At 37.0% G+C, this 21,988-nt stretch overlaps 1 protein-coding gene across 3 annotated transcripts in view; it reads left to right on the top strand.

Annotated features, from left to right (window-relative positions):
* Positions 1–21,988, top strand: part of HTT (huntingtin) — an 81,104-nt gene that overhangs the window by 28,165 nt on the left and 30,951 nt on the right. For all 3 annotated transcript variants that reach the window (XM_063157463.1, XM_063157465.1, XM_063157466.1), the window contains 19 exons: positions 1,410–1,556; positions 2,589–2,709; positions 2,951–3,027; positions 5,189–5,340; positions 5,733–5,935; positions 6,798–6,924; positions 7,596–7,723; positions 8,373–8,483; positions 9,044–9,121; positions 10,198–10,421; positions 10,921–10,999; positions 11,133–11,294; positions 12,199–12,254; positions 13,071–13,219; positions 13,880–14,016; positions 15,988–16,104; positions 17,494–17,616; positions 18,181–18,419; positions 19,738–19,880. In XM_063157463.1, the coding sequence (XP_063013533.1) occupies positions 1,410–1,556; positions 2,589–2,709; positions 2,951–3,027; positions 5,189–5,340; positions 5,733–5,935; positions 6,798–6,924; positions 7,596–7,723; positions 8,373–8,483; positions 9,044–9,121; positions 10,198–10,421; positions 10,921–10,999; positions 11,133–11,294; positions 12,199–12,254; positions 13,071–13,219; positions 13,880–14,016; positions 15,988–16,104; positions 17,494–17,616; positions 18,181–18,419; positions 19,738–19,880 (2,573 nt within the window). The remainder of the gene's footprint in view (positions 1–1,409; positions 1,557–2,588; positions 2,710–2,950; positions 3,028–5,188; positions 5,341–5,732; positions 5,936–6,797; positions 6,925–7,595; positions 7,724–8,372; positions 8,484–9,043; positions 9,122–10,197; positions 10,422–10,920; positions 11,000–11,132; positions 11,295–12,198; positions 12,255–13,070; positions 13,220–13,879; positions 14,017–15,987; positions 16,105–17,493; positions 17,617–18,180; positions 18,420–19,737; positions 19,881–21,988) is intronic.

Here is a 21,988-nt window from a genome sequence, read left to right as displayed (position 1 = left end):
GCATGTATATATATTTGTTCAAAAGAGAGATGGAAAACAAATGCATCTTTGTGGTACCTGGGACATGCATCATTCTGACTGATCAGGTAATTGTACTTTGCTTTCTATTAGCAATCCATTTACATTAAATTACATTCTGAGGGTATTACATTGTATTACATTCTGAGGGTCACTTTCAGTTTCAACTTCTTCAGAATATTTTTTTTTTCATGCTGAAGTGGTTTGTTCAGTATCCTGGCAGTGGCTGACTGACTTAAAATGTTACAGTTCTACAGATTTGTCCCAGCTCCCAAGCACTGTAGTTTTCACATGGTCATACACAGTGTATCTTAAAACTTTTGTGCTCACTGATTACAGTGCAGCAGCTAATTTTGTTTGCAAAGCAGATGTTTGCTGTAACCTACTACAGTTATAGTTGCTGTACAGATAAATGCACCAAAGGGTAAGGATTAGTTGGTAGTTTATTTGCTGGAATTCTAAGACCTAAATTTTATGTTTAAAGAAGTTGGGAGCATGTAATACTGAATTCCTGGTATATTTTATTATCAGAGGAGTTTTCTTTCCTATTTTTTCATAGTGTTAATTGCCATCCATTCCTAATAACAAATAAAGGACAACTAAACTTTTAAAGTTCTGACATTTAAAAGTGTTTATATTGCCAAAGCAGCTCAGCAGAGGAGTCATGAACTGTTGCATCATAGAGCTTATGGCTTTTATTAAGGGACTTGATTCTGAAATTGAGTTATTTTATTAACTGGGTGGTAACAAGTTGAAGTTTTTTCTGTCTTCATGCTGACATAGTGACAGGAGGTGTGTTAAGATTGGAAAAGACAACCTGCCCAAGAAAACTACTACAAGCTTGTAGAAACCCTTTCAAACATCCAGTAAGGACATTAATTGGGAGTACCCCTGAGATTATAAAAACATGTAAAATAGTTTTTCATTTTATGTAAGTTGAAAATACTGTTCAAGAAGACTGGATTTGATTTTACGTTTCCGTGTTGCTGCATAGAGATCAGATGGTAAAAAATGGGTTTTTTTCAGTAAAAATGAGTTCTTAGTTGATACACATACTCATGGGGAAAATATCTCGGGAGATCAGGGAACAGCAAGAGAGAAATAATCTATGTAAGTGTTTGTTGTATGTATGAGGAGGTATCTTCATAAAATACTTTTTTTTAAAATTACTGTATGTCTGGAGCAGTTGCTTTGTCCTAACTTGAGCTCCTTGATTATAATGAAGAGCAGTTATATAAAGATATATTCAGCTTAATGAATTTAGGTAATAGCTATTTACAGTTTGATATATGTAATTAATATATGTAGCTTGCTGAACTGTATATTAGCTGTATTTAAACTGGGTGTTAAATAATATCTGATGATCTTTTTGACACTTAATTTTCTTTCAGGCTTGTTCCAAAGCTGTTTTATAACTGTGATCAAGGACAGGCTGACCCAGTGGTGGCAGTGGCACGAGACCAAAGCAGTGTCTACCTGAAACTCCTCATGCATGAAACACAGCCCCCATCTCACTTTGCAGTGAGCACTATCACCAGGTGTGTTTCCTGCCTGGCCTTGCTTCCAAAGGAATGGAGACCCAAATTTCACTTTGCAAGGTGTAGGACTGTAGTTAAGTCCTGGAAATCCATGTGCTTATGAATTCCTTATCTAGTCTGTAGGAACACCTGTAGTAGGTTTAAGCTCTGCAGAAACTGACTCATGTTCAAAGAGTATGTTGTGAGTTACTGGTGACTGCTCACACACTGAGAGTCCTTGTTTTGAGATAGTTTCTTCCCTCCATCCTGAAGTCACCCTACTTGCCCATTAAATCATAAAACCAGATCCAGCTTTTCAAGCTAATTGTATGTATGTTACTGTTCTTCAGGTGTGTTCATCCAGGTTTATAACTCTCCACATTCTGTTTAATGATTGTAGTTGCAGAAGGCTGTACTCCCTTTATAACTGAAAAATAAATTCTGGTTTCGATAGTGTGATGTTGTTGTATTTTTGCTGCCAGTTGTACTTTTTCAGTCTTAAGACAGTATGAGTTGTATATATTTGTAGGGGTTGTTGGATTCTATCAGTTTGTCATAGAAGTTTTTAATTATATATCTTTTGGTATATGGTCTTGATCCTCTCACTTAAGATATATGCTATAGTATGGAAGCAATAGTACTTTGTGGATCTAGTGTTATTCTGCATAGAAAATGGAATTTCTACAGCAATAATCCAAACTTTGTGAATGTGCAAAAATGTTGAATCCATTTGAGCTACAGCAAAGACCACAGCAAAGTTAATTGGGTGGTCATTTCTCAAGTATCTAGTTAGAAACTGACAGTTGATCTACTACTTCTGTTCGCTAACAAAGAGGATTTATTTATAAACCAAATAGCATTTAATACAACTCCAAAAATACAACAATATAAGGTGGTATTTAGACTGTTCTCTGGTTTTGTGTGTTACAAGCAGTCTGTGAAATACATGCTAGTAATTTAAGCTTAAATATTAAGTTATAAAATTAATAATTTTTGATTGGGATGGGGTTTTTTAAGGACGTGTTTTAGTGGATATAAATGTTTTTGTTTCAGAGCGTACAGAGGTTACAATATGCTGCAAAGTCCAACAGATGTCACTATGGAAAACAACCTTTCAAGGGTTATTGCAGCAATTTCCCATGCACTGACAATATCCACTACAAGAGCACTTACAGTGAGTTTTTGTACATAAGAGTTGTACATATGAGTTTCTTTGAGTTTTCTTGCTATGGTGGCTGACTGTTTCCTGTTTTACATGCTGCTTTTTTTTTGTGATCTCCTGACTGTATTTGTATTTGAGGCTTTTGTACTGTGACAATGGCAGTAGTAATAGATTTAATTCTCACTCTTAAGATATTGTGTTGCTAACTCTTCCTGTGGTGAAACTAATTTGATTCTTGGTGTCTGCTTTTCAGTTTGGCTGCTGTGAGGCTTTGTGTCTTCTCTCCACAACATTTCCAGTGTGCACTTGGAGTGTGGGATGGCACTGTGGGTATGTTCCCTCTTTTGTTAATCAAGCTTCTGGAAGTCACATTTATGAAACAGAAGTGGACTTGCTTAGGCATTGAAGTCCTGATTTATCTTAGCAGTTCTTTAAGAACTTTGTACAGAATACAGAAGATGGTAACTTCATGTTGTCAGGGTATTAAGTACCAGCATTTGTCACCTCTGGAACCAGGGATTCACAGGGATTAGCTGTCGCTGTTCTTACAGAAAGATAGATATAGTCAGCATCTATGAAATATTCTGTGCTTAAGAACTTTTGAAAGGATGTTTATCTTTGGGATATTATATTTTGTAGTATCTCTCTAAAATTTGAACATTGAAATTTTCATCTTGATTTCATGTCTGGGTTGAAAAATGGTGGGTCAAGGAAGCTGGTTTATATTGGCTGCTACAATAGTGTCAGATGCATTTAAATTGTTCTGATTTGGCACACTGAGGGGGAAGAGCAAATTGGGTATCTATAATACTTCATTGTTAATATAGGTAATACATGATAGGCCCAAATTACTTACATTCTGAAGCGTTTCTTCAGATGAAAATGTACAGCTGGTAGCCTAAAAGTTCTGGTTTTGCCTCTGATTATTGGTGCTGTGCCATGTGAGCAGCAAAAGTAGCTACTGGAGATATGCACCTGGAGACCTGTTGGGTTTTTAAATAGATTTAATATAATTTGTGTTCATTTTCTTTGTTGCTGACATTGTGTCTCTTACTCTGTTCAGTTGGAAAATTTTGTCTTATTTTAAAACCAAATCCCAAACACAAAAAATGAGCATCCCTCAGATGCTTTTCTTGTCAGCAAGCCCTTGCTTCCCTTGCTGGCCCTAACTGTGGTGTGCTCTGTATATGTAGAATAAAAAATGTGGTCCAGTGGTAACAAATGAAGTAATTTAGGATGTGAGCAGTACTTAGCTGAAAAATAAAATCAATATATCTTCTCTTCTACCTAGCTTAAAAATGTTGTTCTAAAGATGCATGTAATATTTATAAATGATCCAATGGTAGAGCCTTTGCCCTTTCCTCTCATTCCTTCTTCACAGATTTTTGGCCAGTGTTTATATGAATTTAGACTGTAATTTTATTTTTGTGGAATGATATAGACATTTCTTGTTCTGGATAATAAGAATATAATAACATGGATAGTAACATGAGAATATTGCCAAAAATTCCTTCCTATCTTAAGTGTTGTTGTTCTTATGATTAACAAGTTACTGGAACTGCTGCATTCCAACTCTGTACAGCTCAACATAGATTAAGTAATGGACTTCTGACTGGATGTGAAATAAATAACAGTTGCCTGTGAAAATACTTTACAGAAACCAAAGAAAGGCACTGTAATTACCTCTGAAGCTTTATCAAAATTATAGCTATACTTAGTGTCAGGTTAATTTTCTCAAATTCCTGTTGTGTGAGACTAGAGTAACTGTATTAGAAGATTTTAATTATTTCAAATTTAAAAATATTTTGAATGATTTCCAGATTCCCTTTATTTAGAGATTATCTAAGATCTTCTCCTGAAAGAATCTGAAGTATTTAGGTCTTACAGCTTTGAAGTGATGTGTGTAATTCACAGAGTATCACCAAACGTCTTTCTGTGATCTCTGCCTGCCCTTTCTTAAACTTGACTTCCATAGGAAAATCTGATTTTATAATTATTGTCAAGGAAAATACAGAATGCAGCAGAAAACTACCATCTTGGATTGTGTTCACTCAAAAAATATAGAAGATTTGATGTAATGCAATTGTTTAATTAATTTCTTGTCGCTTTAAAGCACTGTCTTGTTACATTAAAATACTACAGCTAATGTCTCCTGTCCTTACCTTGCATATGCACAAGACTTAACTGAAGATAGTTCAGGACTGTAGTGGGTAGCAAATAAATACAGAATTCTTCACTTTATCAGTAGGTGTCACTATAGCCTTGATATTTGCTACTAAAAGGAAGGTAATGGCTCTTCAAGAAACCAGAGTATTTTCAGGTCTCTGCTGCAAATTGCTTTTTGAAGTTGTATTTGAGTGTTAAATGTGTATTTCTGTAGCACAGATTTAATTTCATTAGATTAGCCATCTGCTTGACTTGGTTTTCTCAAGACTTTTAATTTGCCAAAAGGGAGATAAAAAGTCATGACATTCCAAAATTAAACTTGCAGTGTTTCCCAGCCAAGCTCTTCAGATGAAGCTCAGAAGGGCTGCACCATTGGTATGGCTGGCTTGGTCCTGTCTCTGCTTTCATCAGCTTGGTTCCCACTGGACCTCTCAGCACATCAGGATGCTTTGATTTTGACTGGAAACTTGCTTGCAGGTAAGCCAGGATAAGAAAAAGTAGGATTGTCCTAATATTTTTACCATTAGCATTAGAAGGTCCGTATCTCACTCTATTCTGATTGTATGCCATGAACAACTTCCAAGATTAAGCAGAAGAAATAAAGAAGGAACTTGCACCCAGGAGGTTTGACAAGAAACTGCCTCTTTGTAGCTAAGTTGCAAATTTCCTCCAGTTGCCAAAGGGCATGCTTAGTACAAGCTGGGTACAAAGAGCTCAGATTTTGTTGGTTTTGTTTTAAACTGTGCAGCTACTCCTGGCTTTGAAATTCTGATTGAACTTCTGTTCATACAGAGATGGCAACCATATCTGCCTTCAAAATTTTCTGGTGCTTAATTCCAAGTTTTGTCTTTTCTTTCCTGAAATTGTAGCAAGTGCTCCCAAGTGCTTAAAGAATCCCTGGAGTGCTGAAGAAGATGCAAACCAAGGTGCTGCAAAGCAGGAGGAGCCCTGGCCAGCTCTGTCAGATCGAGCTCTGGTCACTTTAGTAGAACAGCTCTTTTCTCATCTGCTGAAGGTCATCAATATTTGTGCACATGTGATGGATGATGTTGCTCCTGGTCCAGCAGTAAAGGTATATATTAAAAATAAAAAATAAAATTATGTGACTTAAATACTGTTGTGCTATAGACCTCTTCACATTTTAGACTTGATATAGGTAAGTATCTAATTCCTTGATGACTCCACTTTGTATAGTAAAACAAGTACCATGAAAAAAATGCATATTTTTCTTCACATAAGAGGTTTTTCTTTAGTTCTGCAGTGTTTAAAATATTACCCTAAATTTTGAGTCTTTCATTCCTGCTGACTTCACTTTAAACATTAATTCACTGAGGAGTATATAGAGTATGTGAAGTATTGGATGGCATACTCTGGGAAGTGTGTTGACTTTTGGGTTGGTTGGCTGGTTGTAATGCACTCAGCTCCTTTTGAGGTTAAAAATAACTTTTATCTTCTGAATATCCTGCAAAATATTTTGACTTTTAAAGAGCTTATATCAAGTACTTCCAGGCTCAGGGATTTTTGAGATTTTTTTGAGGCATATGCATTTAGAGACTGATTTAGAAACTGTAAGACAGTATTGTTAAGATCAGTAATTTCTTCATATTTTAAAAATGTTTGAATATAATTTTGACACTCCTTTATTTGGAATCAAAAGGAGGTGTAGTCATTGAGCTCTAATTTCATCTCATTGGCTTATGCTGAAGCTGAAAATTTAATCTCATTGGCCTATGCTGAAGTTGAAAATAAAGTGGAGAATATATTAAACTATTTCCTTTTCACACAGGAAATTCATGTCCTGAACCTGAAACATTTCAATTTAACTGACAGTCAAATGAAGGGGAGTTTAAACAAAAGAGGAATATGCTTGTATTTTTATAGAAGAAAAAAAACCTACTTGCTCACAAAACTAATAAAGGTTCTTTTAATTCTAGGCAGCATTACCTTCTCTCACAAACCCACCTTCTCTTAGTCCAATTCGGAGAAAGGGGAAGGAGAGGGAGTCTGTGGAGCAAGCATCTGTGCCCATGAGCCCTAAGAAGAGTGGTGAAGCAAGTCCAGGTAGGCACATCGCTTTGTTAACCCTTCCAGCTGCCTGCCCCACACCACGTGGTTATGGCAGAGAGAAGAGATAAAACTGAGTAACTCTTCTGGAGTTTCAGTTCAAGAGGCTGGCAGGGTACTGCACTGGTGGGAAGGCAGCTGTGGGTGGGGGCTTCTCTACTGTTTTGGTTTTTATTGACTGTAAGCTGAAAATTAACTGTACTTTTCAGAACCAAAGCAATGCTGAATCCTTTTCCTCACTTTTTATGAATCTCCTCAGCTATTGACTAAAATAATTTTTGCACATATGTTACTTAAAAGAAATTTGAAAGTTGCTTTCCAGCTTTTGGCAGGAGTGACTTATATTGCTTTTGGAAATGAGATTCTGAATCTTGAAACCTTTTCTTTCATTAGTAATGAACGAAAGAAACACATGTTAATTCTGTTTTGTTTATTGTACATGCACTTCAGTATTAAGCCCTCTGGGTTAATTTCTCTCTCCACAGCAGGCAGGATGGTTGGAGTGCTCATTTTCAAGTTGTGCACAGTTTGTGTCTGCAGTTTGGAATATACACATGGATTGAAAAATGCATGCTCTTTAATAATGCTGATGTAGTAAATTATATTGTGTACTTGTTATGAGCAGCCTAGAAAAGGCATATTGTGCTAATCTATGATACTCTTTTAAGCTTCTAGGCAAACTGATGCTACAGGACCTGTTCCAATAAGTAAATCATCTTCAGTAGGAAGCTTTTATCATCTTCCATCATACCTGAAGTTGTATGATGTCTTGAAAGCAACCCATGCTAATTATAAGGTACTGCATGATATTGTTTTATTGGACTGCAGTGGGGTAGAATAATCACTTTATTTCTTTCAAACAGGCTCTGTCTCTGTCGGCTCACTGGTTTACCTGTATAAACAGTTGGTACACACACACACAAAAAAGTTATAGATCACAACTACCTCCAATAAAAACCAAGTGGCCAAATAACAACCCATGATAGGCACTGTCACCCTGTTGTTTCTCTGTTGTCATTATTGCTGGTACCAAATGATTCTTTGCTGGTTTGGCAGTCCCAAATAAATCCCCATGTCTGTTGTGTCTGCACTTTATTCCAAGATGGGGAAGCTTTTTCCTCATTAATTCAGGTAACAGAAGATGCATTCCCTAGAGAGTTGGTCATCTGATATGTACTTCAAGGACTGTGTTCTTATTACACCTGCCATGTTTATCAGAAATACATCATCCAGCTCCATGGCTTGTCAATGCCCTAGGCCATCCTCAAGCAAGAAGATCCCTTTTTTTTCCCTTAGTCAAAATGGAGTCCTGCCTTTTCAGCAATGCATCAGCAAGTCTAAGCTGTCAGTGAAATTTTATACAAAAGATCATTTTGTGTCAATACCCACTTCTTCCAGTAGTTTGTCGCTTTCTCAAGTAATGTGGTTTTATTTTCTGGGAACAGGTTACTTTGGATCTCCAGAACACAAATGAGAAGTTTGGATGTTTCTTGCGGTCTGCCTTAGATGTTCTCTCTCAAATCTTGGAACTTGCTACTCTTCAGGACATTGGAAAGGTATAAGATTGGTTTGTTTTGTATTTTATAGTTAACTTGTCCAGTATCTATGGTCCTTGCTGGGAGAAAACATGTATCACTGATTTCAAATTGCTACTCTTCCAAGGGGTGGTAGTTTTGCAAATGTTGTGCTTCCACAAAGTTGAATAAAGGGCTAAAGCAGATTCTCCAGGTTAAATTGCTGCTGTTGAAAACTGGAATAAGTTTTTGCTTTTTAAATTTTGCTTGGGGATTTTTCTTTTCAGCCAAATCATTTGCCTTCAGTCATTCCCTATATTCATATGTCTAAATATACGAAATGTCAGAAGACCTATTGCCCTCCTTCCTCTCCTATGTTTTGCTATTTTTTTTCTCCTTAACTGTGGTGTTAGACATTGTAGTATTTTAAGATTAGGAGGAAAATGTTGAATTCTTATTTCTTTCTGTAATTCCTTGATTTCCTTTAAATTAATATAGTTTTACTTAGTACAAAAACCTATGCTACTGACAGTTTTTCACTGTAATGTTTTGTATAATGAAAAAAACATCAATTTAATGCACTTGTTTTTCTGATATTCTAGTGTGTAGAAGAAATTTTGGGATATCTAAAATCATGTTTCAACAGAGAGCCAACAATGGCAACAGTGTGTGTACAGCAGGTAAGGAGTTATTTTTTTATGTGTTGTGTGTGTGTTAATCATGATGTCCTTTTGTCAATTTGATGCTAAGGATGGCCATGCTTGTAAGGGAAGTGGTATGTAGAAACATTTGCCCAGGTGGAGCAAAGAGAGCATATTTTATTTCATTTTCACTGTTTGTTTGGTGACTTGATATTAGTTCCCTCTTGAACTGCTTCCAGTTCACAGAACTATTTTAGCTGATGTTCAGAAAACAAGCTTACCAAAAGTGTTCTTCAGCTAGTCAACTGTATCAAAAAACACTAGAAAGCAAAGAACTGACTACCTTAGTGATGGATTTCTTGCAGGCTTCCAATTAAATATTTAGGTTTAAGTCCTCCAAGGTTAATTACACTGAGAGACAAGTCAAGGCTTTTTTTTTCCTGGAATGTTACCTGTCGGAATTCAGGACATCCCTCTGGCTGTCCTGGATTGCAAGGACCCCTGCCAGGGGGCTCAGAGACCCTTGCACAGAGCCCAAGATGCCTGTGGGTTTGATTATGACCCATGGAGCAAGTTACCAATCTTACATGAGGATGTGCAAACTACAAAAGTATAAGTAGAATAATAATAAGTTTGTCACGGGGTGAAAAATAGATTTTTTTGGGGTTTTTAGAGTGGGGGTTCAGGGGGACGAGATGGAGGAATCTGGGCGTGTCCTGCCTTTCTCCTTCTTCTTGGCCTCCATCTTCTGCTGTGATGGTGGCACTTTTAGATTGGTTTAGAGTAGAAGCTCACTGTCTAACATAGGTGATAGGTATTGGAAAGTAATTGTAAACATTGTACACGTGGTTTTTAGTTTAAAAAGACAACACCGCCCCAGGGGAGGCAGAGTGCCTCTGGCTGTCCTGCTGAGCAGACCTCGGCTGGACAGGAGAAAGAATTTTATAGATAAGAAACAATAAACAACCTTGAGACCGAGAACTGAAGAGTTCTGACTCCTTCTTTGGTTGCTGGGCTGGGAAAAGAGACTTTGTAATGCATCTCAGGGTCACTCTGAGCAGCTAATGCCCTGAGAGTTAACTTTTCTTCTTTTCCTTCCAATTTTTTTTCTCTAGTTATTGAAAACATTGTTTGGGACAAATCTGGCTTCTCAGTATGATGGCTCATCTTCAAACCCCAGCAAAGCTCAAGGCAAAGCTCAGCGCTTGGGTTCCTCCAACCTCAGGCCTGGCCTCTACCACTATTGCTTCATGGCACCCTACACACACTTCACACAGGCCCTTGCTGATGCCAGTCTGAGGAACATGGTGCAGGCTGAGCAGGAGCACGATGCTTCAGGGTAATTCCTTCCCTTACATCATAATGTTCACTTGAACTAGAGTCTGTTCTTAGTGGTTTTCGTAAATGTATCATTGGGGTGCTGTGTAACTTGAAAATACAGAGTTAAGCAGAGGAACTTGTCTTGGTGAGCACATCCTGGATGCAGTTATCACTAAAGTGTTTTCCAAAGCAAAATTAAGTCATTAAAATGAATATCATTGAAGTTTTTAAAAGCATAATAACTTTAAATGATTGTATTCAAAAGTATAATAAACACAGCAAATAGTGTGTTAAAGGAAAGGCAGAAGGATAACTAAGCAAAGACTAGAACATCTTTCTCTGATCAAAGTGTATTGTAGGTTGTCTCTGCCCTTTGTTTTTACTAAAATTGTTGAAGCAGTCAAGTAGATTAAGAGAAGTTGGCATTGGCACAGTAAAATGCATCTAAGGACAGTGTATTCGTTGTATTTTTTTTTAATGTGTGGGGGGTTTTTTGTATTTTTTTTTTTTTGTAACAGATGGTTTGATGTGCTGCAGAAAGTTTCTACACAGCTGAAAACTAGCATTTCCAGTGCAGCAAAACATCGTGCTGATAAGGTACTTGTATCTGTGTTCTCCTGAAAGAGCTGTACCTTAGATTTAAAGCATTTTTCCTCCTTTCAAAACTAATTTGGCTTTGAATCAGAGGCGTGTTCAGATGTTAGATTACTTTAAAATCTCTCTATTACAGAATGCTATTCACAATCACATTCGTTTATTTGAACCCCTTGTCATAAAAGCATTGAAACAATACACAACAACAACGTCGGTACAGCTGCAGAGACAAGTTCTAGACTTGCTTGCTCAACTGGTTCAGCTGCGAGTTAACTACTGTCTTCTGGATTCAGATCAGGTTGGTACCTCACCACATTGGCAAATTGTCATACACATCTCACCAGCAGGCTCAATTAACATCTGCAGCAAAAATATTTCCAGCAGTCCGTTCATTATACTAAAAGTGAAGACTTGCAGGAGGGTGAGACTCAATTTCCCAGCCCTCAGCCACAAATAGCTTCAGACCTCTGGGGTTTTTTTGCATGTAAATGACTTTTTGAGTTCTGCCACAACTATTTAAGAACTGCTTGTGAGATGGACTTTAGGAATAAAATGATGTGGACAATAAAGTCACTTTTATTCAATAAAACTTCATTTACAAATGGAAATACCTTCTTCCATACTGAGAGTATGGACTTCCTTATCACTGTAATGAGCATCGTGGGTGACAACTATTGTTTGATGTTAATGGCAGTGAGGGGAGCTAGTGGCAAATGCAGTAGTCTGTGTAGTTGTCCACAGAAGCAGGGAATTTGTAATATAAAATTTAAATAGTTTACTTAGAAGTGTTTTATTTAGTACAGTTGTTCATGTATAAACCTGAAAATGTGACTTGCAATACTTAAGTTTTCTGTAAATTCATGAAGAGATAATTCTTCTAAATGCATAAGTGGATTTTGGATTTTATCTCGGTTTAGATTTTTGGCTAATTCTTAATTTCTTGACTGTAATACCTCAAATATTGTATTTCATAAGTGAAAGATGAAGTTATACTTAAAAATATACAGACTACAGGTTAAATGTGACTTAAGTTCATGCAAGCTGTAATTAAGCTTCAGCAGGTTTCTCCATCTTCTGTAACTGCAGAGGGAACATTTCATAACGTGGTGCAAATGATTTTCAGTGCCTGTCTATAACTGTCAAAATGGTTTCAAATGAAAATTAATGTCTCTGTTCTGATGCACACTTTTTTCTCTCTTTAGGTGTTTATTGGATTTGTGCTAAAGCAGTTTGAATACATTGAAGTAGGACAGTTCAGGTATGGAATTGGCAAAGAGTCTTTGAACAATGAGGGTTTGCAACTGTCTTGTTCTGAAAGACAGATCAGTGATGTGTTACAAGTAGGGATTAGATCTGCTGGTGATTTCTGCCTTATGAGAAAGGGAGAGTTTTCTTCTGGGCAATGTGCTGGTTTATTCTCTGGCTCCAGTGGTAACTCTTCCAGATATTTTAGGTTCCATGTGACTGAACAAGTCAGGAACAAAATTGAAAATAATAATAATAGTAATAATCTACAACTGTGTTGTTTTGTTTCTCCGTTTTGGTATTGTAAACCCATTCCTTTGGGCCCCCCTGCCAAAGCTATGCTTCCAGAAATCAGCATTTCATTGCTAGATGCAATAGCTTAAGGGAGAGCTGCTTTTTCCTATTGTGGATTCAGAGTGAATCCCTATGTTCTCTGGTCACCTGGTACACATTGTATAGGATCTAATAGATCATAAGGAAGTCAGTGAAATTTTTACTGTCAGTTATTTCTGTTTTTTCTCACACTTGAGTTTTAATGAAGAGAGAAGTTGTTCTTTTGCTCTGTGGATCTTCTACAGAAATAATCTAATGTGCATTAGACAGTATGTTATAATATTAGTAACTGTAATGGTCAAAGATTGAAAGAAATCCCTGGGGAAAAATCCTATTGTACAGAACAGGGCACAAAAATTACAGAAGTACTGTATGAAACCAAAGCAACATATTCTGCAAAGAAACCTGGACTGTGAAAAGATAGGTTTTTCTGAACAAAGCTGTGCAATTCAAACTTGACACTTGAATTTTTTGTTTTGTTTTGTTTTGTTTTCAGGGAGTCTGAAGCAATTATTCCTAATATCTTCTTTTTCCTGGTGTTGCTGTCTTATGAGCGATATCATTCCAAACAAATAATTGGAATTCCCAAGATCATTCAGCTGTGTGATGGTATCATGGCCAGTGGGAGGAAAGCTGTTACACATGGTAATTCAAAAACAGAACAACAACAAAAACTATCAAAAAAAAAGAAAGACAGAAAAAAGGCATCAACACTTATTAGTAATAGTTCAGCAATAAATCCAATGCTGACTACTAGCTATAGAAAACTGTTGTCATACTCAGTGTTCCAGAAGACCCTAACTTTTAAGACATGCAATTCTTTTCACTTAATTCCCTCAGGAAATTTATTATATCACACTAACACTGCTGCTCTACATTCTGCATTGTTCATAATTGCAACAAAGCTTTTATTTGAAACTTTATTCAGTAATAAGTTCACAACTTAGCAGTATGTGCAAAGCTTTGATTTTAATTTTTTGTCCACTTCCCTTTCCTTCTACTTTGAGCCTTTAAGAAGAAGCATCTCTCTCATATTTTCCAGTGATTCTGTAGAGCAATACTGTATAAAAATAGCTTTTTTTTAGTTCTGTGAGAATGGGCAAATGTGTCCATAACTTTTTAACAACAAGTAAAAAAATATCCATCATTATGCATGATAATTACAGGGTTTGTGGGGTTTTAGGTATGGATAAAACCTTTAATGAGCTAGAACCCAGCTTACTATTAGTAACTGACCTGTTAGTTCAAGAAATCACTGTTCAGGAGTGATTTGTCTCATACTAAAACAAATACATCTCATTTCAGCAATACCAGCTCTGCAACCCATTGTTCATGATCTCTTTGTGTTAAGAGGAACAAATAAAGCTGATGCTGGAAAAGAGCTGGAAACTCAGAAGGAGGTTGTAGTGTCAATGCTGCTGAGACTTATCCAGTACCATCAGGTAGGAGAGGAGGATGAAGGGTCTCCCTTTGTGGTCTGTGAAAGGGTAACATTGCTGTGACTGCTAAAAGTGCTTCAGGCAGTATTAATCATTTTCTCTACAAAGCTGGAATAGCTGGACTCTGTGTGATATCTTTCCTTATAGAGAGAATATGCAAAGATTTTTTAAGGGTATGGGAAAGGTTCTGCACTACAAATTAGTATTTGAGGTCAAGTAACATACCTGTAGACTTTCCTAGTCAAGCCTAGAAAACAAAAAACTAAAAAGCTCCAGTTAGGATCATGATCTTGGCTGTGTTGCAGACAGAATAAACAGAAGGTTGGTGAAGAGAAGAAAATTGAAAGAATGGGAGTAAAATGCAGAAGGAGACAAGTTTAAAATTAGGAAAGATGCTGCATGGAGATGATTTAGGTATTGCTGTGCTATAACAGTATCTTGAATAACACTTGAACAAGGTAATGACACTGGTAATTGGGTATTTATTATGACTTACTACTTTGACCCAGACTTGGAAAACATGTTTCTGCTTTGTAGGAGTGTAACAATGACTTTTGTCAATACACTTTGTTTTAAAGAAAAACATAAAAGTAATTTTGAGAGAAGTGTCATGATCAACATGGGATCTTACTGCTTATTCAGGTGCTTAACAAACCTAATGTGCCTTTCTTTCATAATGTGAAAATGCAGTTCTGGTGTATGCTAATGGAAGCACTGTATTTTCTGAAAAAAGTCAGTACATCTTGTCAAAATAATTTGTTAGAACTGCGTGTTCAGATTGGGGTAATTTTGTGTATCCACATTTTCTTTTGAATTTGTAGTTTTATAATCATAAAATGACTAATATAACTGTATGAAATGACACTCTGTAGACACATGATGTGAAATAGTGAATAACTTTGTTATATAAGGTACTGCAATTGCTGGCAGATCTCCTTCTGACACACTTAACCTATTAAAGACCACCCATGCACTGCTCTTCCCACACCATCCCATTTGTAGTTCTTACTCTGCCCTGTTCTGCTGCTGCAATATGTCTAAACCAACCCTGGGCTATTCTGTTCTTCCCTGGCTGTGGCTGGGATGGTCTGCACTGGTTTCCCTGGACATTTGAGAGGGTCCTAGAGCTGCAGCCTTCAACTTTTTTCTGTTGCAACTGGAGCTGCCACCCATGGAGCTCCAGAGTTAAGTTTTGTAGCCTGGAATTGCTCCTATCTCCTCTCCTGAGAAAATCTTTTGGGAAGAAAGTCACCTGGGAATCTCCCTCTCTCTAATCTGAACTACCTGAATTTGCTTTTACAAATGCTCTAACTTGTTTCCTGAAACAGTCCCCCTTGCCAGTTCATACATTAACATTCTTGCTTGCTGTGTCTCTTGTCTGCCTGTCCTTCAACGTGTGGTCTCTATTATCCCCAAACCTATAACACATCCAGCTACCAGAAGTGCTCCTTGCTTGGTGTGCTCCATTATGTTGTCTCTTAAAACTTTTTTATGAAACTGACATGTCTCAGGTGAATGAGCCTCATAAAAATGTCTGTTTTGTTTCCTTGACCAAATTTAAATTTTATTGAAGCTAGAGTCAAGACAGAATATACACGTGTAAAATTGCTCTCTTTCTTCCTGCCCTTTTTGTTGAATAAGTGGTGTGGTATTTAGATTTATGATTTTTTTCCCAGTTGTTTGAGTAGTCTTTGACAAATACCATTTTTAAAAGTACAAAGGAAACATTTTTCTAGTTTAAAAAAATAACTGGAAAATCCTTTAAAAACCACCCCCAAAAAACTTGTTACTAAGAACAGACTTTTAATCTGAAAATGGGGTTTTAAAAATGTGCAATTCTCTCATGTGGGGTTTTTTTTCTCTTTTGTCTTTTTGGTAGGTGGTTGAAATGAATATTCTTTCCTATTATGATATTACTGGAATGTTTTCTGTTAGTATTGGTGTTTACTTACTTTTTTCTTTACTTTTCCTTAGGTGCTAGAAATGTTCATCTTGGTATTGCAGCAGTGTCATAAAGAAAATGAAGACAAATGGAAGAGATTGTCTCGGCAAATAGCTGACATCATTCTCCCAATGCTTGCAAAACAACAGGTGGTTCTATCATTGTTTTAATTCTACAAACACCTTAAATAATTGCTGTAATATATGTATCAATAGTGGCTTTGAGTATTTGATTTTTCCTTTTTTTTTTGTATGAAGACAAATTTTATTGAAATTGTGGTTGCCATATATGGAAAAAACAACTGCTGCAAGGTAAACTTAAGTCTTTGAAGTGATGAAGTTCATATTGAAATGCATTAAGTATATGCAGTATGATCAAGACTGTCTCTAGAGGAAGGTCATTCTGTTTCTCTTAGGTACATGATTATATGAGAACACTTACTAAAGGGTGTGAAGATGGTCCCATGTTCATACAATGTCAGAATGACTTTTTTTTATGGCTACAGTGGGTTCAGCTGCAGACCAGATTACTCAAAGCCCCATCCAACCTGGCCTTGAGCACTTCCATGAATGGGACAGCCATCCCTTCTCTGTGCAGCCTATTCCAGTGCCCCACCACCTTCACAGTAAAGAATTTCTTCCTGATATAAATCCACATGCTTTCAGTGTAAAGCCATTCCCACTTGTCCTCTGTGCACCTTTGTCCACCTGCCTGTGCACAAGTCCCTTTCCTGTTCTCTTGTAGCCCCTGTAGGTACTAGAAGAGCCTTCTCCAGGCTGAACAACCCCAGCTTTCCAGCTGTCTCCATAGCAGAGGTGCTCTAGCCCCAGATATTCTTTGCTCCATGATGGCAGTTCCCCAATCCTGCGAGGAGATCTCATGTGGGGAGAGTGGGCAGGATCACACAACAGTTTTAGAGCGAGCTGAAATGCTGACAAAGTGAAATTGCTGTTGTTTTGTGTGACTGCACACGATCATCTTCCAAATTATTTAAGCAAGGATAGGGTCATCCAGATTTGTAGGCCAGTCCTTTGCTTTTTGCAGTTGATTACTTTATAATTTATCTAGAAAACTGTTCAAGTAAGCTGTCCTGCCACTGTAGCTGTTCACTTTTCTGATAATTAAGTTTCTTTTCTCCTAGTTGCCTGCCGAAGTTTAATCGTGACCAGCATTGCAGTCTATAAATAAACCTGGTAGGATGTGCAGTGAGAGAAAAGTCTCTAAATTTTGTGACAAATCAGTTTTTTGGTCTCATTCTCTGAATAAGATCTATTTCTCCAAATGAAATCCACTGGTATGCGCACTGGATTTCATATGACAGATTTTTGTCCATGTTCTTAAAACTCAGGTCTAGGAAGGCCTGCAATGGAATTTAAAATTTATCTTTTATAGCTTTTGGTTGCTCTGAATTTTGTACTGTAAAGAACCGCTTTCTTACAGGTTGTTACAGAAATGTTTAAAACACAGATTGTAAATTTTATGTAGAAGTAACCTTTAGTGGACAGTTAGAAATTAGTTTTGTGTTTTTTCTTTCACAGATGCATATAGACTCTCATGATGCTTTGGGAGTACTGAACACTTTGTTTGAAATTTTGGCCCCTTCATCCCTTCGCCCTGTGGACATGCTTTTAAGGAGCATGTTTGTTACTCCTAAAACAATGGTAAGCTACTGTTTTCAGAAAAGAGAAATCTTTTCTGATATCTTGCATGCAAAACTAAAGAGAATGTGTTTCTCTTTAATAATTTGCTAAGTGATGTTAAAGTACCAGCAGCAGAATTTGGGAACAAATTGACCAGAACTAATGTGATTTACCAGCTGAGAGCACTTGATACTGAAGTGTTCTGCTTGTGAATTACTTTCCTTCATTTTGTATGTTGAGGATCAGGAATGTAGAAGAAGGTACTGTTATAATAAAATAAAATGCAATTTTATAGGCAAATTACATTTTTCTTACACAAGTATTAGTAATGCTTTTATAGCTGAGAGATTGTTTACCAATGCTTTTATAGCTGAGAGATTGTTTAAGTGAATATGAGCTTGACCGTTACCACAGGAGTAGCATTTTGTAAGATCTGCACTTAAAATTTACTTCTGGTTTGCTCCATTCTTAAAAGGGTCTGATTTTTTACAAGTGAATGAAAATGCTAATTTTTTAATGCCTTTGTATGTTGTGTCATTTAACTTCAAAAGTATTCAGTCTTCTGTATTTCTGTGTTTGTGTTAGGCATCAGTGAGCACTGTCCAGCTGTGGATTTCTGGAATTTTAGCTATCCTTAGAGTTCTGATTTCACAGTCAACAGAAGACATTGTTCTGTCCCGCATACAAGAGCTTTCCTTCTCACCATACTTGATTTCATGTCAAGTAATCAACAGGCTGAGATGTGGAGAAAATAACATGTCCACACCAGAGGATCGCACTGAGGTCAAACAGGTGAAATACCCACCTGAAGAGACATTTTCCAGGTACATTGTCTTTTGAGTAACCTGGGGAAATGTAAAGAGTTCTGAGAAATCACAAGTACATTGGGTAATATTTAACATGTATAAAACTTCTGTGTAAATGGAATCAAGTCTGTTGATTCCAAGTTGACATGGGACAAGTGTGTGTGTAGGGAGGAATATTGAGATGGACAGAGATGGAGAAGTTGAGCAGCTTTTAGTAGAACTTTGAATTGTTTTGGTACATCTTCTCAAGCCAAGTGAAAGACCTATTAGAGCTGATAAAATGAGTGAATCCTGGATTTAGGAAAACCAGATCCAGAAACTTCACTGCTTTCCTTCCTTTCTGTGTGGGGACTGAATGATGAAACGTCCCTGTAAGTGGAAGCCCAGGTTCTGTATTAGAAACTTGGCAGCAGTGGGATTCAAATCTATTGAGTCAGTTCTGCTCTTTCTTTTTTTTAAGACCCAGCTTTGTCTAGTTGACTTCCCATGTTGATGTCCTCGGACAATGACAAACTTCAGGCAAAAGAAGCGTGGAGAAATGGCAGCAGTATTATGTTGACATAATGTTTGTCATTAAGGCATTATGTTTTAATGTGGTGGGAAGCATTTGAAATAGCTGTTTGTTTAAGAAAATAATAACATTTTACTCAAGTAGGGAACTTCAGATAGGAATAGAATGCTGTTTCATGTCATTCAGCTCACTCTGAGGGTTGTAGGTAGAGGGAAGAGGGTCTTCTGGACACCCATACTGTGACCTGATGTCCAACAGCAGTGATATGAGTAATGGAGTCATGGTCATGGCTAGGAGCAAGGATGGCTTTCCTTAAATGCCCTCTTTTGGTGCTTCTTTTGACACCACATGTTGTTCCAGCTGGAGGTTTGATAAAGAACCTGTGTAGTAGAATGTGGATGGGTGAGGTGAGGTAAACAGGTGAATTACTGTGCCTTGCTGAATTACCCATGTTCAGCTGAGCTGTGGTCACTGTCACAGCTTGGTTTTAGTTTGATTTAATTCAATCACTTTTAGCAAATCACTATAAAGACACCACAGCATTCTGAATATTTGCTTTGTAAGTGAATTGCGCCAATGCTACTGTGACTGTAGCTGATGAGAGATAATCTGGATTTAATATGTAATTATTGACATGCTTGTGATCATATAGCATGCTATTTGTTTTAGGTTAACCTGTTCTGTAGCATTTCATTTAGTATGTTATTTAGGATGGGTGGACAAGAGCTTTGTATTTTATTTTTCAATCCCAAGTTTCATTGGCTAACCTCATCTTTTTCTGAAAGATTGATAATTTTCCTATTGACTGTATGTGTTTCTTTCAAGATTCTTACTACAACTGGTTGGCATTCTACTGGAAGATATTGTCACCAAGCAATTAAAAGTGGACATGAATGAGCAGCAGCACACTTTCTACTGCCAGGAGCTGGGAACACTGCTTATGTGCTTAATACACATCTTCAAATCAGGTAATACTTGAAATGTTGCCCAGGTCATAGCATGCAGTGGTTTTTAAGTTCCAAGACAACTCATAAATGCATTGAACTACCGAGAAGGAATATGTAAGTGCTGAAGATGTTACATTTTACTCCATGTAGAGAACTTACCAAACATGGTGCTTATGCACACAGGGCACATTTTGCACATTTCTTCTGTCTTTGTGGAACAAAATGTAAGTAGTGATTCTTCGTCTTTGCTTGTAACTGTCTAAATTTTTTCAGTCCAGAAAACACAAAGCAGTCCAAATTTGTAGCTGTAATTCTCATGTTTTATCTTAGTTTAGAGGTTGGTTGGTATGTCTGGCTTAAAATACTGAGTCACTGACCATTAACTCAGGCTCATGACAAGGAAGGTTCCTGGCTTTTGCCATAATTAGTAAAAATATATAAAACAAACAAGCAAAAAAACCAAACAAAAAACTAACCAACCAAAACCAAAAAACCACCCCAGAAAACCAGGAAAGGTGACACTTTTCTAGCTAGCCAGTCTTGAGTTCCTTGCTTCAGGTTTGGAAATTTTCCCTTAGGTTTCTTCTGCTGGATACCCAATGCCTTCCCCTTTGGTAATTCCTTAGTCCCTAGCTCGATTCCTTAGTCTTATTTTCTGAATAGTGGAACTAGTGTGACTTTCTTTTTTCTTTATTCTTTCTTTGCTATGACTGCCCCTTTTGCCTTCTGATTTTCAGCTTGCAGCTGAAATGCAGCCTTGGTTTACTCTTAGTTGTCTGCAATTTAAAAGGTCTTGGTACAAGTCCCTGGTTCTTCATGGGCTTCCTTGGCGACATGGGACAAGGAACTCTGTGTTCTGTTGCCTTGGATTGTAAAATGGGAGTCTTCCAAACTGAGGTTCTTGGTGCAAAGGCTCCAGGAGTGTGTGTGAAGAAACACAAAATTAATCTTTGTTTTAGGTGTGCTTTAGGGCCCACAACTCTGGACAGAGGGACTGTTCTCTTCCCATGTGTCTGTTACAGTAATAATTTTATTATGTTTTTATACTATTTGATTATATAAAATTATGTAATTATAATAGTACATCTTTTCATTATATATTAATTTATGTTTAGGAAAAATGTTTGAATCAAATATATTACAAATAACTTACACCAGGGTGTTTTGGCATAAAGTGATTAAATGGTGTCAAGCCAGGAGCAATGAAGTCAGAAAATGAAGCTGGTGATTGAAATTGGGGCAGTGGGTTCTTCCACAGTGGGAGCTGGGGATAATTGAAAGGAAGGCTCAGCTAGTTCTGCTGCTGTGACTGGCTGCCAGGCTGCTCTGGGAGTCTTGCCAGGAATTATGTAGAAATTTTCATGCAAAATTAAAATTAAATATTAAAATACTCATGCAGAACACTGAGATATGTGGATTAGATGATCTCTAGAAATTAATTTAATGTAAAACTACAAATAACTTCAGGTATATTACTACCACTAGTACCAGTATGGTGTAATAGGGTAAAAGAAAAGTTGTTCAGACATCTGGGCTGTATTTTCATGTCATAACGTATTTATTTAGGTTGAGGATTAACTAACTGCCTGAATTTGTAATGCTTTTCTTTTGTTCAGTTAGAACCTCCACAATTATTTTCTCTTTAAATTACATTCTCCTAACTATGGGTGTAGCTTACAGCAATTTGTGTGTGAAACATTAGCTGTATTCTGTAATTTCTAACCACTGTTCTACTTGGATGTTTTTTCTTCTCACCCATTGCAGTTTTTTTTCAAAATGTGAGCGTTGCTGACTCCTGTTTCCAACTGTAGGAAGCTACTAGATAATAAATGAACATTCTCAATCTGTTCCTCTGAAGTTAGAAATAAAAGGCATGAACAAAGTAAAAGGATGAGCATGCAATGTTTTTTATGACTGTAGGAAGTCACTAGATGGTGTAGTTTCTGCAAATGCAGGGAGCTGGAATATGGGGTTAGCACTGCTTTGCTAATAAGTGGAACCAGAGATTTGAGACTCAGCTATTTTTCCCATTCTTTGCTATTTACATTGTGTGTTTGTCACTCCTGGGGGCAGCTTAAATTGGTCCACATGGCTGTGGAATTTACAGCTTCATTCTTCTGTGTGTCTGG

Source organism: Melospiza melodia, chromosome 5, assembly GCF_035770615.1.
Source record: "Melospiza melodia melodia isolate bMelMel2 chromosome 5, bMelMel2.pri, whole genome shotgun sequence".
NCBI lineage: Eukaryota > Metazoa > Chordata > Aves > Passeriformes > Passerellidae > Melospiza > Melospiza melodia.
Note: the sequence above shows the minus strand (reverse complement) of the source record. Positions and strands in the feature narration are given on the sequence as shown.